This window comes from Rhinopithecus roxellana, chromosome 6 (genome assembly GCF_007565055.1).
Source record: "Rhinopithecus roxellana isolate Shanxi Qingling chromosome 6, ASM756505v1, whole genome shotgun sequence".
Lineage (NCBI taxonomy): Eukaryota > Metazoa > Chordata > Mammalia > Primates > Cercopithecidae > Rhinopithecus > Rhinopithecus roxellana.
The window spans coordinates 42646571-42665963 of record NC_044554.1 but is presented as its reverse complement, the minus strand read 5'-3'; the positions used below and the strand labels follow the sequence as shown (position 1 = coordinate 42665963).

The window sequence follows — 19393 nt, the reverse complement described above, 5'->3', positions numbered from 1 at the left end:
CTGGGATTCCAGGCTCATGCCTCCATGCTCGGCTAATTTTTGTATTTTTAGTAGAGATGGGGTTTCATCATGTTGGCCAGGCTGGTCTTGAACTCCTGACCTCAAGTGATCGGCCAGCCTCGGCCTCCCAAAGTTCTGGGATTACAGGTGTGAGCCACCGCACCTGGCAGACAGGGCGGTTTAAGGAGACCTATTTGACTCATCCAGACCCAGGCCAGGGAACCCTCCTTCCTGAGCAAAGTCAGGAACCTGCAGCAACAAAGGTCGCAACCAAGCCAACCATCCTTATCATTGTTGTGCAAATGGATTTCTGGGACACACTGGTGTTGACGACTTACATTCTTAGTTTCTTCTCTTCCACATTTCCTTAGTAACTATCAGAGACAATTATTAGAGGAATTATTTGATTAGGACAAGAAAAGAAATGCCTACAACCACCTCCTGTCTTTCTTTCCTATACCTGCAAAATTTCTGCTTTCGTTGGCTCTTTGCGAAGTTCATTATATGCAGAAGTGAAAATAATTTTCCATTGCAAAGCTTGTAATGATGTTCTAATGAATAATTCACTCTGCTTTTACAGAAATGAACCTGTAATGGCTGCTGTGTGCTGACAGGGAAAATAAAGTATCTGAAATATGACTCCACAGACTCAGCTGCAAGATGGCCAGGAATTAGCAGAGACAGGATGCATTGGGGGGCCTAAGAGAAGACTTTCAATTATGTCATTAAGATCACTTGGGCAGTCAAACAGTGACTTTAAAGGGAAATCTCTTTAAATGTCAAAGTTATTCAATCTCAAAGACAACCCTGAGCAGTAACCTTTAACTCTTTGTTTTAATATATTTAGCATGATTCATGAAATGGTCTTTTTTTTTTTCTGAGATGATGTCTGGCTCTTGTTGCCCAGGCTGGAGTGCAATGGTGCGATCTTGGCTCACTGCAACCTCTGTCTCCCAGGTTCAAGCGATTCTCCTGCCTCAGCCTCCCGAGTAGCTGGGATTACAGGCATGCACCACCATGCCCAACTAATTTTGCATTTGTAGTGGACACAGGATTTCTCCATGTTGGTCAGGCTGGTCTCAAACTCCTGACCTCAGGTGATCTGCCCGCCTTGGCCTCCCAAAGTACTGGGATTACAGGCGTGAGCTAATGGTCATTTTTAAAAAGCCTGGTAGGTTACCACTGGCATTTGGGACAAGAGATTGTCTGCGGTCATGGACAAAGCACTTGGCTACAGTCAAAAGACTTGAGTTATTTGTAACTCTTAAGTCACACCACCATTCCAGGTCAAAACTTGAGGCCAGGTGCAGTGTCTCACGCCTGTAATCCCAGCACTTTGGGAAGCTGAGGTGGGAGGACTGCTTGAGCCGAAGAGTTTGAGACTAGCCTGGGCAACCTGGCAAAACCTCATCTCTACAAAAAATATAGAAGTTAGGGCCAGGCGCGGTGGCTCAAGCCTGTAATCCCAGCACTTTGGGAGGCCGAGACGGGCGGATCACAAGGTCAGGAGATCGAGACCATCCTGGCTAACACGGTGAAACCCCGTCTCTACTGAAAAAAAAAAAAAAAAACTAGCCGGGCGAGGTGGCGGGCGCTTGTAGTCCCAGCTACTCGGGAGGCTGAGGCAGGAGAATGGCGTGAACCCAGGAGGCGGAGCTTGCAGTGAGCTGAGATCCGGCCACTGCACTCCAGCCTGGGCGACAGAGCGAGACTCTGTCTCAAAAAAAAAAAAAAAAAAAGAAGTTAGACAGGTAGAGGGCGCACACCTGTGGTCCCAGCTACTCAGGAGGCTGAGGTGGGAGGATGGCTTGAAACTGGGAGATGGAGGTTACAGGGAACAAAGATCGTGCCACTACACTCCAGTCTGGGTGACAGAGTGAGACCCTATCTCAAAAAAATAAACAATTCCCCTTTACAAAGCAGGAATAATAATAATACCGATTTCACTATTTCACAGGGCTGGGGTGACGTTTTGTATGAGGACCTGAACTGACATCCCTGCCCATGTGCTTTTGTGGGGCCTTAAGCAAGCCCCTTTTAGCTTCTCATAGCTTCAATTTCTTCATCTGTAAAATGAACATCATAAAATGTTCATATCAAGCTAGCATTTATGGAACACTTAATATTTGCTAAGCTGTGTTCTCAGCCTTATTTTATCTTCACAGGCGTCCTATCAGGTAAATTTTAACAATCCGTGTTTATAGGTGAGGAAACTGAGGCAGACAGTTCTTACATCATGAGGTTGTTATGAGAATTAAATGAGATATTACAAGTAACGACTTGCTAGGTACCTGGGACATAGTAAGTGCTCAACAAATGTTACCTATATTTAAATAATAATGGCTGAAAGCACTTAATTGCTTAATAAAAGTGCTAAGTGGCCAGAAGGGGTTTTTTAATTCTCGAGAATGTATTTCAAAACCTATAACAACACTGAATAAATTCCTCACTTTTATCTTCTTGACCCGCAAATCTGGCACATATCCAACCGTATTTCTTCTGTTCCGGGCTCTAGCCTCCTGACACATAGGGGTTGCCATCTCTCAATGGGCACCACTCCAGGTGACTTTCCAGCATGGCTCAGACACCTATGGGTGCTCTGGCTGAGGAGATAAACTGACCTGTGGCTGAGGGTGCAAGTTACGCCACTGTGCAGCATAGGACAAACTATGCACCCTGTGCCAGGTGCCACTCTCAGCATGCCACATGTATGAATTCATTTAGTTCTTACAATTACCCCAGGAAGGAGAATCTGCTATTATCCTCATTTTACAGCTGAGGAAAATAAGGCACAGTTGACCCTCTATATCCACGGTTTCTGAATCCATTGGTTCAACCAACTGCAGACTGAAAATATTTTTTAAAAGCCCAGTAAGAACAATATAACAATAAAAAAACGCAAATAAAGCATAATAATTATTCACATAGCATTTACATTGTATTATCTATAAGTAATCTAGAGATGATTCAGCCATAAAAATAAATAATTTAACAGTATTTGCAATGACCTGGATGAGATTAGAGAGTATTATTCTAATGGAAAACCAAACACCATATGTTTTCACTGATATGTGGGAGCTAAGCTATGAGGATGCAAAGGCATAAGAATGATACAATGGACTTTGGGGACTTTGGGGGAAGAGTGGGAGGGGGGCGAGGGATAAAAGATAACAAATATGGTGCAGTGTATACTGCTCGGGTGATGGGTGCATCAGGATCTCACAAATCACCACTAAAGAACTTACTCATGTGACCAAATACCACCTGTACCCTGATAACTAATGGAAAAATAAAATTAAAAAAAAAAAAACTTTGTGCTGCCATAGATAGATAGATAGATAGATAGATAGACAGACAGACGGGAGGTTATGCTTAGGTTATATGCAAATACTATGCCATTTTGTATCAGGGACTTGGGGATCTGTGAGTTTTGCTATCCACAGGGAGTCCTGGAACGAATTCCCTGGGGATACCAAGGGATGAATGGTACAGAGCAGATGAGTGGATTTGGTCAAGATCTCCTGATTCACAAATTATAGAGCTGGGATTCAAACCACGCTAATGTACAACTACCGCACGACACTCCAGTGGGACTGCAGTAACATGGAGATTTCCTTGGGCCATCTTCTGAGCAGAATGCGGAGGAGAGCTGAAGAACTAGGGGATTTGACATAGAGTAAGGCATATGACACAGGGCAGCTGGAGCTCCATGGGAAGTCACACACAGTGACAGGATGAAGGGTCTGCTGCCAAATATCTGGGCAAGAACTTTGTGGACATAGCATATGATCAGGAGCAGGGCAGCCAGATTAACATAATAAGACTGGGATTAACACAATAAGACTCTTCTAATCTCTGTAAGTGGATTTAAAGATATTTCTATTGTGCTAGCCCTTGCGTTAGGCAGGAGTTCTAAAGCTGAGACTTCTGTGAACCCCTTTGAAATGCATTCATAATTTTTCTTTTTTTTCTTTTTTTTCTTTTTTTTTTTTTGAGGCGCAGTCTCCTCTGTCGCCCAGGCTGGAGTGCAGTGGCCGGATCTCGGCAAGCTCCGCCTCCCGAGTTTACGCCATTCTCCTTCCTCAGCCTCCCGTGTAACTGGGACTACAGGCGCCTGCCACCTCGCCTGGCTAGTTTTTTGTATTTTTTTAGTAGAGACGGGGTTTCACCGTGTTCGCCAGGATGGTCTCGATCTCCTGACCTCGTGATCCACCCGTCTCGGCCTCCCAAAGTGCTGGGATTACAGGCTTGAGCCACCGCGCCCGGCCAATGCATTCATAATTTTTCTAAGCATGAGCATTTTCTGGTGAAGAGCGATTGGTTTATTAAAGAAATTGTGACCAAACAGTAAGGATCACTGTTCTGGGGTGGTGGGGAAAGGCTGGTGATACCTACCTCCAGCGGCAGGTTCCACGCTATGTACACATGAGACTTGTAATCGTCCATCCAGACCTCAGCAACGCGGAGAGCATTCCTCTTGGTGTAGAAGCCGATGTTGCTATTATATGGCTTCTTCTTCCGCTCAATGTGGGCCACCCGTGAGCAAGGAAGGACCTCCATGCTGCCCCCACAGAGCCATACCTAGGGGTACAAAGATTTCATCAGCCTGAAAAAGAAATTCCCAGAGGCTATGCCCCCTCCCCAAGCCCAAAAGCAATGGTTCAGCTGACTTTGCATACATGTGAAATACATTTTAATATATAAAGCCAATGAGAGGTTGTGCACGGTGGTTCATGCCTGTAATCCCAGCACTTTGGGAGGCCTACATGGGTAGATCACTTGGGGTCAGGAGTTGGAGACCAGCCTGGCTAACATGGTGAAACCCCGTCTCTATCAAAGATAGAAAAATTAGCCAGGCATGATGGCATATGCTTATAATCCCAGCTACTTGGGAGGTTGAGGCACAAGAATCACTTGAACTTGGGAGGTGGAGGCTGCAGTGAGCTGAGACCATGCCACTGCACTCCAGCCTGGGTGACAGAGCAAGACTCTATTTCTAAATAAATAAATAAATAAATAAATAAAGCAGGCCGGGCGCGGTGGCTCAAGCCTGTAATCCCAGCACTTTGGGAGGCCGAGATGGGCGGATCACAAGGTCAGGAGATGGAGACCATCCTGGCTAACCTGGTGAAACCCCGTCTCTACTAAAAAATACAAAAAAAACTAGCCGGGTGAGGTGGCGGGCGCCTGTAGTCCCAGCTACTCAGGAGGCTGAGGCAGGAGAATAGCATAAACCCGGGAGGTGGAGCTTGCAGTGAGCTGAGATCCGGCCACTGCACTCCAGTCTGGGCGACAGAGCGAGACTCCATCTCAAAAAAATAAATAAAATAAATAAATAAATAAATAAAGCAAGCCAATGAAAGTTCAAAGCTGGTTTGTTACTGCAGTATGGTCTAACATAACCTGACTAAACCATACAAAAAAGAGGCTTGGGAGAATTCTTATAGAAACAACAGCTCAGGATATAAAATCCACCTCTAGGTAAGAAAGGCCCATAAACCTCAGCTGACCATGGCAGCACAAGAGTTTTCTTAAGTTCTCAATAATGCACAATTGACATTCCTGAAGGTTGCCTTTCCCACCTGGCTGAAGCTGTGCCCTGCCAATGTGGAATGGAAAATTCATACTAAGAAACAGATCTTCTTTATTCATATCAGCACAAGCTGTGTATAATGATTTAGTTCTGTGGTGTGTTTTGTTTTGAGACACGGTCTCTCTCTGTCTCCCAGACTGGAGTGCAGTGGTGTGATCAAAGCTCACTGTAACTTTGAACTCCTGGCTTCAAGTGATCCTCCTGCCTCAGCCAGCCTTCCAAGTAGCTGGGACTACAGGTATGTGCCTCCATGACCAGTTAATTTTTAAATATTCTTTGTAGAAATGAGGTCTCGCTATGTTGCCCAGGCTGGTCTCACACTCCTGGCCTCAAGCGTTTCTTCCACCTAGGCCTCCCAAAGTGTTAGTATTACAAGCATGTGCCACTACTCCCAGCCTAGTTCTACACTGTTAATATGATCTACTTTGGAGTCCTATGGGTACAGATGCCAAGTCTTCTGGAAGCATCCACTCCAATGCCATCATGAGCAGCTGTCGCTTGCTATTACTGAACTATTCAGAAGGAAGGCTGCAATGATGGCTGCCTTTGAGGGATGCAAAAGCCCAAGTACGTGGGACTTCTCATCCCTCTGCACAGGGATGGCAGGCACCTAGGCTATAAGGCCCTGCTCCAAAAGGAAAGCTGGACTATCCAACTTCTCTTGGTCCAGGTGGGAAAATAAAAAAGAAAAACCTTATTGTCAAGAAAAAATTAATTTATGGAAATGAAGTTCCCAGTACCAGTAGAAAAAAAGGAAAATGACAGAAAACTTTCTGTGAGGGACCTGTGAGGCTGTTCTGTTGTGAAGACACTGTATGCTCTGCATAAGTGACAGTTTTTGCAGGTGAGCTGACTCAGGTGGGCTCACCCCAAGATGAGTCACTTCAAGCCATTCCACCTTTAGTCTCCCAGTAACCACCACAGCAAGAATACTGGGACACTTTTGAGTGTCTACATACTTGCTTCTTGACTTTTGTTGACTGAATTTGGTGGCAAAATTTGTTTGGGTGTGTATGATGTTTTGTTTCTATTTCCCAACTTGGGTCATACTACAGGGAAATGATACAGATAGAAAATTCTCCCATAAAGCAAGAATCCTCACTTTGCTTGCTTCTTCCAGGAGGAACTGTGGGCTAAGTGATTAGTAGAGAATAGATGTTCCAGACTTCTTTGATCTGGGACTAGACAGCTAGGTGCCCTAGCATGTTAGGTTAGACCCAGCTGCTGGCCATGGAAGGAAGTCAAGGAGGCCAAATGTTGGCAAATGGCCTGGGAATAGAGACAAGAAACTGGCGTCTTAGAGACTAAAACAAGGCGGCTGAATTTCAAGGGATGGACAATATATAAAGAATTGGTCTCACAATGATGTTGCCAGACTCAGGGAATGAATGAAAAGATGTACCACATTCAAGGACTGGAAGAATTAACATTGTCAAGATGGTAATATACCCAAAATTGATCTAAAAATTCAACACAATCCCTATAAAAATCCCAGCTGGATTCCTTGAAGAAATTAACAAGCAGATCCTAAAGTTCATAAGGAAAAACAAGGGACCTCAAATAGCTAAAACAACCTTGAAAAGAACAAACTGGGAGGACTTCACTCTCCAACTTCAAAATTCAATACAAAGCTACTATAGTCAAGACAGTGTGGTACTGGCATAAGGACAGACATACAGATCAATGGAATAGAACTGAGAGTCCAGAAATAAACTCTCACACTTATGGTCAACTAACTTTCAACAAGGGTGTCAAGACAATTCAGTGGGATAAGGAATAATATCTTCAACAAACTGTGCTGGGACAACATGCAAAAGAATGGACATGGTTCCTACCTCACACCATATGAAAAATTAACTCAAAATGGATCAACGACCTAAACATTAAGAGCTAAAACTATAAAACTCTTAGAAGAAAACATAAGAGTAAAAATTCATGACCTTCGATTAAGCAAAGGTCCAACAATTGATTAATGCATAAACAAAATGTAACATATCCGTATGATGGAATATTATTTGGGAAAAAAATGAAATATTGATATATGCTACACTATGGATGAACCTGGAAAGCATGCTAAGCAAAATAAGCAAGTCACAAAGGACTATATATTCTATGATTCCATTTATATGAAATGTCTGGTAAATAAATTGATGGTTGCTTGGAAGGTGGTGGGCGGGGGGCTGGAGGAAGGTAGACTGACTGCTAATGGGTTTGGGGTTTCTTTTTAGGTGATGAAAACATTCTAATATTGATTGTGGTGAACTTTGCACAGCTCAAACATACTGAAAAAAACCACTGAGTGGCACACTTTAAATGGATGAATTGTAAGGGTGTGTGAATATATCTACAAAGCTGTTATAAAAATAGATAGATAGATAGATAGATAGATAGATAGATAGATAGATAGATAGATAGATAGATGGGGGAAAGTAGATGTGGGGGTGAATCTCAGTTTGGGGAGGCTCAGGAGGATGGATGGAAGCACAGCAGAGCTCTTCAAGCCCTCATTACTTAGCAGGGATGACAGACACAGGTGCATAAGAGACCTTAGCAAAAGCCTGAAACCCCGTCATGAGAATGGAGGTGCCAAGTGGGAACAGAACCCACAAGCCAGGCTGACTTGGCACCACATCCTCCATAAGCCATCCAGACCAAGGTCAGAATGGCTTTCACGCCTGGGGTGCAGCCAAACTGCCAAGAGTGTTCAAGTGGATGTAGCTGTTAGGAGTGAGGTGAGAGGATGGAGGAGCCAGATGTTGGCTGTGTTAGCCCTGTGTTGGATACCAAGCCTTTTAAGCAAGGGGAGGGAGATGGCAAACAGACATGTGGCAGGAAGCACAGCACATCTGTCCCGTGTGGCAGAGACACGGACTTCCTATCCTGGGCTCTGTGGTGTGGATATCAGCCAGCACACTCAGTGGGCATTGACCTAGGGTCCCTCAGCTCTCCCTGTAAAGTCTGGGGAGGACTCAGGGGCTCCTGGGCTGGCAGATATCTTGAAAGCATGCCCCACTGTGGGGTCTAGCAAGCCCAGGGTGAACTGCCAGGGTCAGTGCCTGCCCAGGAATCCTGCTGCTGGCCTGGATGCCCACAACATTGCCATTGCTGGGCATGCATTGTGGTCATTATCCTGCCCGCCCCAGCCTACTCTGCACTTTAGCTCATCACCTCCAGTGACGCAGACTGGGTTTAAAATCCTGAGCATGAACTATCATTAGCAGCACCTCTTGGGTGAGACAGAAAACGAGGGCTCCTTTTGCTCACCTCTCCTCTGCTCTCCACTTTCACAGTTCCCTTCCCTTAGAGAGGCAAGTATACCCGCTCTGCCTGCTCCCGACCCCAGGACCAGTCCAGTAATGACAGAAAACACCAAACACCAACTCCCTCATCAGCTCATCACAGATGAGGAAACTGAGGGTAAAGAGAGTGAAGTAAGAGATTTATAATAACCCCACAATCAGTAAGGGGAGAAGTCAGAACCACACCCTCCACCACATGTGACAGCAGCAGACACTGGCTTCTCCTGCCCAGGGAGAGCTGACCAACAGCCTGTAGACCCCTTGGCTCCTCCTCAGCCACAGCCCTGTCCCTCACTCCAGGTGCCGGGTTGGCGCCTCTGACCTGCATTGTGACCACAGTGATCGGGGGAAACGGTGAGGACAGAGCTGGGTGTATGCGTATATCCAAAGGAAGTTCCATGGATCTGGAGTGGCACCAATGATATCCTAGGGTAGGAGGTCAAAGCCTGCTGCTGCACAATGCCATGTGGCAGCATGGCTGTGCAAGGGACACTGGAAGATGCCTGGGAGACAAGTGATTCTCTAAGCCCAAGGCTCTGCTCTATGTTGCTTGGCAGTGATCACCGGCAGAGCTCATGGGCTGGCTCTAAGTGACGATAAGCTGATGTGAAGTCTGCCAGTGGTTAAGCAACCAGGCCTACATAGCAGAAGGAAAGAAATGCAAGAAAGTGGACTGAAGGCTTTGAGCCTTAGCAATAAACCAACAGTCCAGCTAAGTCCCCTATGGAGGGGTATTCCTGGAAGCAGTGATATTCCACCTTGGCCTCCGAGTCCACCCGAGAGGTCTGGAAGCAAAAGGGGCACCCTCCCTCTAAAGGGAGTGATCCAGTTTCTGTTTCTACAACACATAAGACCCAGCTATGAGTATCCCAAGTACAGCTGGTCCCAAGAAAGGGTCTTGTGGATCTGTTCTCTACATCAGTGTTTACCAGCCCACATGGTGAGTTCCTAGGCAGGCTGAAGAAATGATACTGAAGGGAAATGCATAGAAAGGTGGGAACCAGACCCTGACTGGCATGTCTCTGATGCCAAGGAGGAAGAGCAGAGGGAAGTGCCCAAATGGAAAGCACCCCAGGCTGTGGGTCCTCACACAGTGGAGGGAGGACTCCTTCCAGATGGGTTGGAATGGGCCAAGTGGAGGGCATGCTCCAAGCTCTGGGATCACTCCTGGGGGCAAAGAACCCACCGCAGGGTTCTTGGTGACCCCTTGCTAGGGAAGTGGGGAAGTGGCCATGCTTAAATGGATATGGGCCTCCAGGAGGTATGGTGACTCCAGAAACAGATGCTCATCTATTAATTTATTTGTTCATCAAAAAATGATCCATTCAGGGCCTACTGGGAAGGGCAGGGGGATGAAATGAGAGGTGCTAGCAGACAAGGTCCTTGCTGTCATGAAGTGGGTAATCTAGCAAGGGAAATGCATTAATCAAAGAATCACAGGCGGAAATGCACCATCACAAAGGGAGCTTTTCCTTGAGGGAAAACAACACAGGGCTAAAAATCTAGCATGTAACACAGGGATGCGGCCAGTGGGCTCAGAGAAAGTATCCCCCAGGAGAGGATACTAAGGTGAAGTCTGAAGGGCTAGGCTGAGCTGAGTAGAGGAAGTGGGCAGCAGTCCCAAGCCCAGAGGCAGCCAGCACAGTTGCAATGACCTTGTGAAGGAGAGAGCAGGGTGTGCTGGACTGTACTCAAAAATGGCAGCAACAATTCCATCTACGCTCGTTGGCAATGTGACTTTTTTGCTTTTCCTATAAAAAGGCTGAACCTATTTCCTCTCTCCTTGAATCTGGGCTGACTTTATTATGACTTCCACTGATTAACAGAATGTAGATGTGACGTCTCACACAACCCAAGACTAGGCCTTAGAGACTTTGTGGCTTGCACTTTCTTCCTCTTGGAATTCTGAGCCCATCAGGCTGTAAGGAAGCTAAGGATAAAAGACAATGGAGCAATAGAGGTCCAGCTATTCCAGACATCATGGCTGAAGACCAAGGCATGGGAGTGAGGCCATGTGAGACTGGACACCCCCAAGACAACCCATCAGTGGGTTGCGTGTGTGCGTGCGTGCATGCCGTGCGTGCATGAGCACAGCCAGCGCCATGTGGAGCAGAGGAACCACCTGGCTGACCCCAGCCCAAACTTCCAAACTTCAGAATCTTAATCAAATCAATTGTTATTGAGGCCACTAAATTTGGGCTTACACAGCAATAGATACACAGATACACAGAGGATATTCAAAGAGCTGAAAGAATAGCCATGTGGCTGGAATGCCAAAAATGGATTCAGAAAGTAGGGATGGAACAGAGGAGAGAAGTGGAAAACATTGGAGAGGTAGGCAGGGTCCACACCAGGCAATGATCTGGAGGTCATGTTAAAAAGAAATTCATCTGAAGCCACTGAAGGGTTTGGGTTTGAAAAGATCACTCTGGCTGAACTGTGGGGAAAAGACTGGCAGCATGAAGAGGGGAGATGGAGAAAACAAGAAGGCCTTGCTATTTTGCAGGGAAGAAGAGCTTATAGCTTGAGCGACAGCAACAAAATAGAGATGTAGATAGATTTGAAGGTTTTTTTTTTTTTGAGACAGTCTTGCTCTGTCACCCAGGCTGGAAGGCTGTGGCATGATCTCGGCTCACTGCAACCTCCACCTCCCAGATTCAAACAATTTTCCTGCCTCAGCCTCCCAAGTAGTTGGGATGACAGGTGTGTACCACCATGGCTGGCTAATTGTTGTATTTTTAGTAGAGATGGAGTTTTGCCATGTTGGCCAGACTGGTCTTGAACTCCTGACCTTAAGTGATCTACCTGCCTCAGCCTCCCGAAGTATTGGGATTACAGGTGTGAGCCACCGTGCCTGGCTGAGGGATTTTTAATAGGCAAAATCATCAACAATAGATTGGATATGGCTTGGAAGGAGAAGGAGGGTTATGAATGACTCCTAGCTTTCCTGCTTAGCCACTGGATATACTGAAGCTTCATTCACTGGGGCAAAAAGCCTGCCCTAACCTACCCAGGCCTCTGGAATATGGGAGGGATGAGGCAAAAGAAACCATCACAAGACTCTGGGGGCTGGGAAGTCTTAGGCAGGACACATTGTTCTGCTTCCTGACAGTTGATGGTCCTGGAAGAAGAGGACACTATAGGAGGTGAATGTCCACGGGTGTGATTGATTTTCATCATTTTGGAGAGTCTTCAGGGACTTGCTTAGCCACTGGATATACTGCAGCTTCATTCACTGGGCCAAAAAGCCTGCCTAAACCTACCCAAGCCTCTGGAATATGGGAGGGATGAGGCAAATGAAACCATCACAAGACTCTAGGGGCTGGGAAGTCTTAGGCAGGACACATTGTTCTGCTTCCTGACAGTTGATGATCCTGGAAGAAGAGACACTATGGGAGATGAATGTCAATGGGTGGGACTGATTTTAATCATTTTGGAGAGCCTTCAGTGGCACGTTGGTTTAATTACATCTTTTGATACATGTTTTATTCATACATTCAACTTCATCATTCAATAAATACTTTCATTAGGCCCAGTGCAGTGGCATATGACTGGAATCCCAGCAATTTGGGAGGCTGAGGCAGGAGGATTACTTGAGGCCAGGAGTTCAAGACCAGCCTGGGCAATATGGTGAGACCCAGCCTCTACCAAAAATATTAAATAATTAGCCAGGTGTGGTGGCACAGGGTGGTGGTCTCATCTACTCAGGAGGCTGAGACTGGAGGATCACTTGAGCCCATGAATTCAAGGCTGCAGTGAGCTATGATGATGCCACTGCACTCCAGCCTGAGTGACAGAGCAAGACCCTGTCAATCCATCCATCCATCCATCCATCCACCCATCCATCCATCCATCCATAAAATGAAATAACATTACAAACACCTGGATCCCACCCCAGCCCTATAAATCACATTCCCCAGGGATGAAGTTGAGGCACCTGGGGGTGTATGTAAAAAGGACCCCCATGGGATTGAGATGTGTAGCCACATTTGGGAGCCACCAGCTTAGAAGGCTTCTAATATCGTTTCCAGGGTTGTGATCTGATGACTCAATTTTACAGAAGCTGAAAGAATTTAAGCAAGGGCTGTGCTCTGCCACAGCCTGGACAGCTGGATGGTAGCTTCAGGGACCCCAGGAAGAGCCACAGGCAACAAATGAGGATATAGGGTGCCAGGTATTGTGCAGGCCACCTGCTCCCCTGGGCACCTGTCACTGAGGAGCCTAGGCAGCCAGGGAGGAAAGAGGAGGCCAAGCCATCAAAACCAACATGACTGGTTCATTTATATTCACTATTCTCATAGGCTATGGGCTCCAAACACTTTTGATGTTTAAAAATGTAAAGCATACCTTCTCCAATATGTTTACTTTATTCATTTTTCAGTACATGCACATACTACTATGCTAATATACTTTACACATGAAAAATTTATAGATATATAGAAATCCAAAAATTAGAACATTACAATATGAGAGCTAATATATTCCTCTTTTCCCTCTAATGGTCCACATCATCTTGTGTACCCCACTTTGGAATCCACTGCCCTAAGAGTAAGGGGGCTGCTCTCACCTCATGTCACAGAATTCTAATATTCAAGGTCTGGTCTTGTCCTATGACTTTTAGAGGCCAGGAGTTTCTCAAAAGCAGCAGGAAGTATCATTCAGGCATAAGTAGGTTTGCAGCCAAAATATTCTAGTGAGCGTTTTCAACCATGTCATTCGATTGAGAACAGTGGGTGCCCTGATTATGTGAAAGCCACTTTTCCTGGGATCTTCAAGGCACTAACAGGGGGCAGCTCTCTCGAAAGAGCTTGCATGCTATTACAGCAGGTGGCCCGGAGCAGAAAGACAGTGAGTCCTCTCTCCCCACCACCCCCGTCGCTCAAATTCAGCAAGGAAGCTGCTTATACCAGAAAGAAACTCAGGCACCATCCTCACCACTTCCTCCCTAGGCACCAGCCAATCCATCACCAAGTCCTACAGATGATGCCTCTTCACTATGGCTCAACTGCATCCACTTCCTTTCATATCCACTATGACCACCAGATCATCTTCTCCTCACTCAGCACCCTGGTGCAAGCTACGACCATCTCCCACCTAGACCACAGCCATTACTTCCGAATCTAACTCCATTCAGTCTGACCTCCACTCAGCAGCCAGGGTGGAACTGACCATTCCACGGCCCTGCAAACTTCGATGGCTCCCACCGACCACTCTGAAAATAAATCCTCAATCTTCATGTGGTCTTCAAAGCCTCCCCCTGCGGCCTTATCTCTGCAGCTCCCCCCAACCCCAAGATGTTTCTTTTTATCCTTCCCTGTGCCCCATTCCTACCCGGGACACTCCTCCCCCACCTGCCTAGTTAACTCCTAATCAAACTTTGGCCTTCAGCTCCATCAGTACTTACGTAAGGAAGCCCCAGATAAAAGCAGAGCTCCCTATAACATGCCAGCATAGCGCTTATCACAGTTGTAATTTTATGAGCCTGCCAGCATATGGGCGTGCAAAAAAATTACTTTCTCCATTCTTTACTAGGCTGTTAGCTCAATGAGGACAGAACTGTGTCATCCTGTGTCCCTACTGCCCAGCACTGTGCCTGGAACATAAGTAAGTACCCAATGAGTTCTGAGTTCTTAATCAACGAGTGAATGTGTGCATACACTAATGAATGGAGAGGGGCTGGAGGGAGTAAGCAGGGAAATTGTCTGGAAAGCGGGCCTAGGAGGTGGGAAAACAGGAACAAATTAAAGAAAGGAAAAGAAAATAGACTAGAGGATACAATATGCCAGGCAGAGAAAGTTAAAGTATTTCAACCAAGGGCCCTTATAGAACTCAACACCAGCTAAATTTGAGTCTCTGCCCAACCTCTCTTCCCACAAACCCAGAACCACCCTGGTGCTTCTAAGAACGCTGTTCCCCGGCACCCCTTCTGTTGCAAATCCACCCTACAGTACGTCGACACCAGCCAGCCCAGCCCTCCCTGGAATCAGTGGGGAGATGTTCTCTAGCACGAGCTGAGATAGACCCAGGAAAGATTAATCATTTTACTCTCTAGTGGGGAAAGGCTACTGGCTCCCTTTCTCCCAGAAGTCAGGCACATGCATTCTCCCCCTGGAACTATTTTCTCATCTGTAAATGACAGAGGACGATCGCCGAGGTTTCTTTCAGCTCTGGCATCTCGAGAGACCATGGCCCAGTCTGCAGGACTATGGCCTCTGCTAACAGAAAACAGCAGACTGCAGAGACTGCCTACCCCAGTGATGACTTTCTTGAGGAATCCTCTGGAGACTGCCAGGAATTCCTCACCTAATGAATTTGGGAATGTTTTCTAGATCATGGAAGAGAGACACTGCCTGATCAGACCTGAACCACTGCTGGGTATATTAATACTTCCTTTAATTTGTCCAAAACTCCTCTCTAGGCAGCAGAAAGAAGTTTTTTTGAATCTTTTCCTTTGATTTTTTTTTTTTTTTTTTTTTTTTTTTTAAGAAAGACAGGATCTCACTCTGTTTCCCAGGCTGGAGTGCAGTGGCATGACTGTAGCTCATGGTAACCTCAAACTCCTGAACTCAAGCAATCCTCCTGCCCCAGCCTACCAAGAACCTGGGACCACAGTTGAACACTAATATGTCTAATTTTTAAATATTTTATAGGCCGGGCGCAGTGGCTCACACCTGTCATCCCAGCAGCACTTTGGGAGGCTGAGCTGGGCAGATCACCTGAGGTCAGAAGTTTAAGACCAGTGAAATCCCTTCTCTACTAAAAATACAAAAAAGTAGCCGGGTGTGGTGGCAGGTGCCTGTAATCCCAGCTACTTGGGAGGCTGAGGCAGAGGAATCGCTTGAACCTAGGAGGTGGAGGTTGCAGTGAGCCGAGATGGCGCCACTGCACTGTAGTCTGGGCAACAGAGCAAGACTCCATCTTAAAATAAAATAAAATAAAATAAAATAAAATAAAATAAAATAAAATAAAATAAAATAAAGTAAAAAATAAAACCCTCCCTGTGAAAGCCTGTGGTCTATTTTCAGAAGCTTTCTTCCTGAAAGCATATGCACATAGATACCTGAAGTTAACGGAGATTTCACCACCGTCTCTTACTGTAACAGTGAAACAGCAAGAAACTAACATAACTAGTCCATTTTTGTTTAAGAGAAATTTACCCATTATTGCATGCAGGTTAAGATAATTTGAGAGCACTGATACAAAATGCAAAGCAGCAATCATATAGTTTTGAACCTAACTCTGGGACTACAGGGGAAGCAGGTACACCACTATGTTTTGTTAAAGATTTACAGGTGCATTGGGACCTAACCAAGGACGAAGAAGTTCCCAACCACTGGGGACTGCTGCTGGTGCCCAGATTATCTGCCATCCTAGTTGCTTCTCGATCCCAGCCTCTACACAGTTTCCCCACATCCCTCTCCCATAAAACCCTCCAGCCGCCTGGGCACGGTGCTCATGCCTGTAATCCCAGCACTTTGGGTCACCGAGGCAGGCAGATCATGAGGTCGGGAGATCGAGACCACCCTGGCTAACACGGTGAAACCCCGTCCCTACTAAAAATACAAAAAATTAGCCTGGTGTGGTGGTTGGCGCCTGTAGTCCCAGCTACTCGGGAGGCTGAGGCAGGAGAATGGTGTGAACCCAGGAGGGGGAGCTTGCAGTGAGCCAAGATTGTGCCATTGCATTCCAGCCTGGGCGACATAGCAAGATTCTGTCTCAAAAAAACAAAAACAAAAACAAAGACAAAACCCAAAAAACCCTCCAGCAAACTTGAAAAACTTAAGATGGTATTTCAGAAAACCAGTTCACTATTATCTTCTTGGTTTCCTAGCTCTCCAAATAAACATGCCTTTCTTCCCATCAACCCTTGTCTCTCAAGTCTGGCTTTAGAGGAGTGAGCAGGTGAACTTGGGTTTGGTTACATTAGGAAAAACAAAAACAGAATTTTCACAATGTTTTGTCATGTATGCTTGGAATACAGGAGAAAAAAGTTCATCTCTATCTGAAGAGGCTACATAGCATACTTCCTAACTGTACATATGACATTCTGGGAAAGGTAAAACTATGGAGACAATGAAAAGATCAGTGGTTGCCAGGCGTTGGGGAGAGGGATGAATAGGCGGACAGAGAGGGATTTGGGGTCAGTGAAACTACTCTGTATGATACTGTAATAGTAGATACACATCATTATATATTTGTCTAAACCCATAGAATGTACAACACCAAGAGTGAACCCTACTATAAACTGTGACTTTGGGTGATAATGTTATGTGAATGCAGGTTCATTGATTATAACAAATGCATCACTCTGATGGGGGATGTTGATAAAGAGGGAGGCTTTCCATGTGTTGAGGGGCAGAGTGTATATAGGAAATCTGTGTACCTTCTGCTCCATTTTCCTATGAACCCAATTTTTTTATTATTAAAAAAATAATTTTTTTTTTTTTTAAAGTTCAACCTTAAAAAAGGGTGCGTGTGCAGGGGAGTCATAGAGCCCAGGATTAAGTAATGCTTTGATGGGTCCCTGCGTGTTTGTGACCAGCACCTCCTGACATTCTGGTTCACAAGGATTTCTGGGGCCACACAGGCTCTAGTAGCCCCTATAGCGATCTCCTGAGGACAGATGGGCTTTCCAGAAACTTCAGCTCCAGGAGCCTCATTTGCACGGACTCCTTTCAAGGCTTGACCTTTGTATCGTCAAGAGGGTCTCCCAGGCTGTGGAAGCATCAGGCCCCATAGAACCTGAATGCCCTATACTGGGGGCATCCCTGTTTTTTCCCTCAGGTGAGATGCAGCAGGGATCCCTCTTTGGAGCCTGGGGGTTCCCCCCAAGCATGGAAATAAAGGAACATCTTGAGTTCCTTCATAGGACATTCCAGGCACCTAGCTAGCCCTAAGAAGTCAGTGAGCAACTTGATAACCAAGAAGGTAATAGTGGCTTAAAACAACAGTCAGGGAAGTTGCTCATGAGATGTTCCCTATAGAAACTAAAGATAATAGGCCAGGAATGGTGGTTCATGACTGTAATCTCAGCACTTTGGGAAGCCGAGGCGGGTGAATCACTTGAGGTCAGGAGTTTGAGACCAGCCAGGCCAAAATGGTGAAACCCTATCTCTACTAAAAACACAAAAAATTAGCCGGGCGTGGTGGCAGGTGCTTGTAATCCCAGCTACTCAGAAGGCTGAGGCCAGAGAATAGCTTGAACTCAGGAGGTGGAGGCTGCAGTGAGCCTAGATTGTGCCATTGCACTCCAGCCTGGGCGACAGAGCCAGATTCCATTTCAAAAAAAGAAAAAAAGAAAAAAAAGATAAACATCTTAGCATACATTCCTGAGTTGTTTTTCAGAAACTGAGACCGCACTCAATGGATTTGCCGGCAGGTAAACCCTCGGATAAGGGGGAGTTGAGGACTGAACTCTGACCACAGTGCTTTGTTCTAAATTTCTTCCCAAGGGGTCTGGAGGAGGTCATCCCCACGAGGAAGCACTAACATTCTTTCCTGCTGACCTCAAATTTTTAGACAAAGCTTTGCCTCCTGGAGCAATCACAAATCAGAAAATCTTTGACTCCACCTTAGACCTTCGGGTCTTGCTTCAAGATGTCCTACTTTTTGGCTGGGCACAGTGGCTCACACCTCTAATTCCAGCACTTTGGGAGGCCAAGGTGGGGGGGGGGGTGGATCACCTGAGGTCAGGAGTTCGAGACCAGCCTGGCCAACATGGTGAAACCCCGTCTCTACTAAAAATACAAAAAATTAGCCGGGCGTGGTGGCACATGCCTGTAGTCCCAGCTACTTGGGAGGCTTAAGGCAGGAGAATGCTTGAACCTGGGAGGCAGAGGTTGCAGTGAGCTGAGATTAAACCATTGCACTCCAGCCTGGGCAACAAGAGAGAAAGTCTGTTTTTTTTTTTTTTAAAAAGGTCCTACTTTTTTAGGTCAAAACAATGTACAGCCTCCATTTGTTGATTTCTGACTTCGCCTGTAACTTCTGCCTCTCTGCCTTTAAAAACCCTTACCTAGGGCCGGGTGCGGTGGTTCACACCTATAATCCCAGCACTTTGGGAGGCCGAGGCAGGCAGGTCACGAGGTCAAGAGATCGAGACCATCCTGGCCAACATGGTGAAACCCCGTCTCTACCAAAAATTACAAACATTAGCTGGGCGTGGTGGCGTGCACCTGTAGTCCCAGCTACTTGGAAGGCTGAGGCAGGAGAACTGCTTGAACCCGGGAAGCAGAGGTTGCAGTGAGCCAAGATTGTGCCACTGCACTCCAGCCTGGCAACAGAACGAGACTCTGTCAAAAACAACAACAGCAACAACAACAAAAAACAAACAAACAAAAAACAAAACAAAAAAACCCCTCCCCTACAAGTAATCAGGGAGTTCAGGTCTTAAGCATGATTCTTCTTGCTGGGCTCCCTGCAATAACCGCCTCACTTTCTCTGGCTGCAGTTGCAATGTCAGTGTTTGGGTTTGCTGAGCCAGACGGGCAGAGCTATGGTG

The 19393-nt window shown here is 46.2% G+C and overlaps 1 protein-coding gene across 1 annotated transcript in view; it reads right to left on the bottom strand.

The window, feature by feature from the left end:
• Positions 1 to 19393, bottom strand: part of GALNT17 (polypeptide N-acetylgalactosaminyltransferase 17) — a 612717-nt gene that overhangs the window by 48667 nt on the left and 544657 nt on the right. The window contains exon 7 of the mRNA XM_010376806.2: positions 4396 to 4581. Within this exon, the coding sequence (XP_010375108.1) occupies positions 4396 to 4581 (186 nt within the window). The remainder of the gene's footprint in view (positions 1 to 4395; positions 4582 to 19393) is intronic.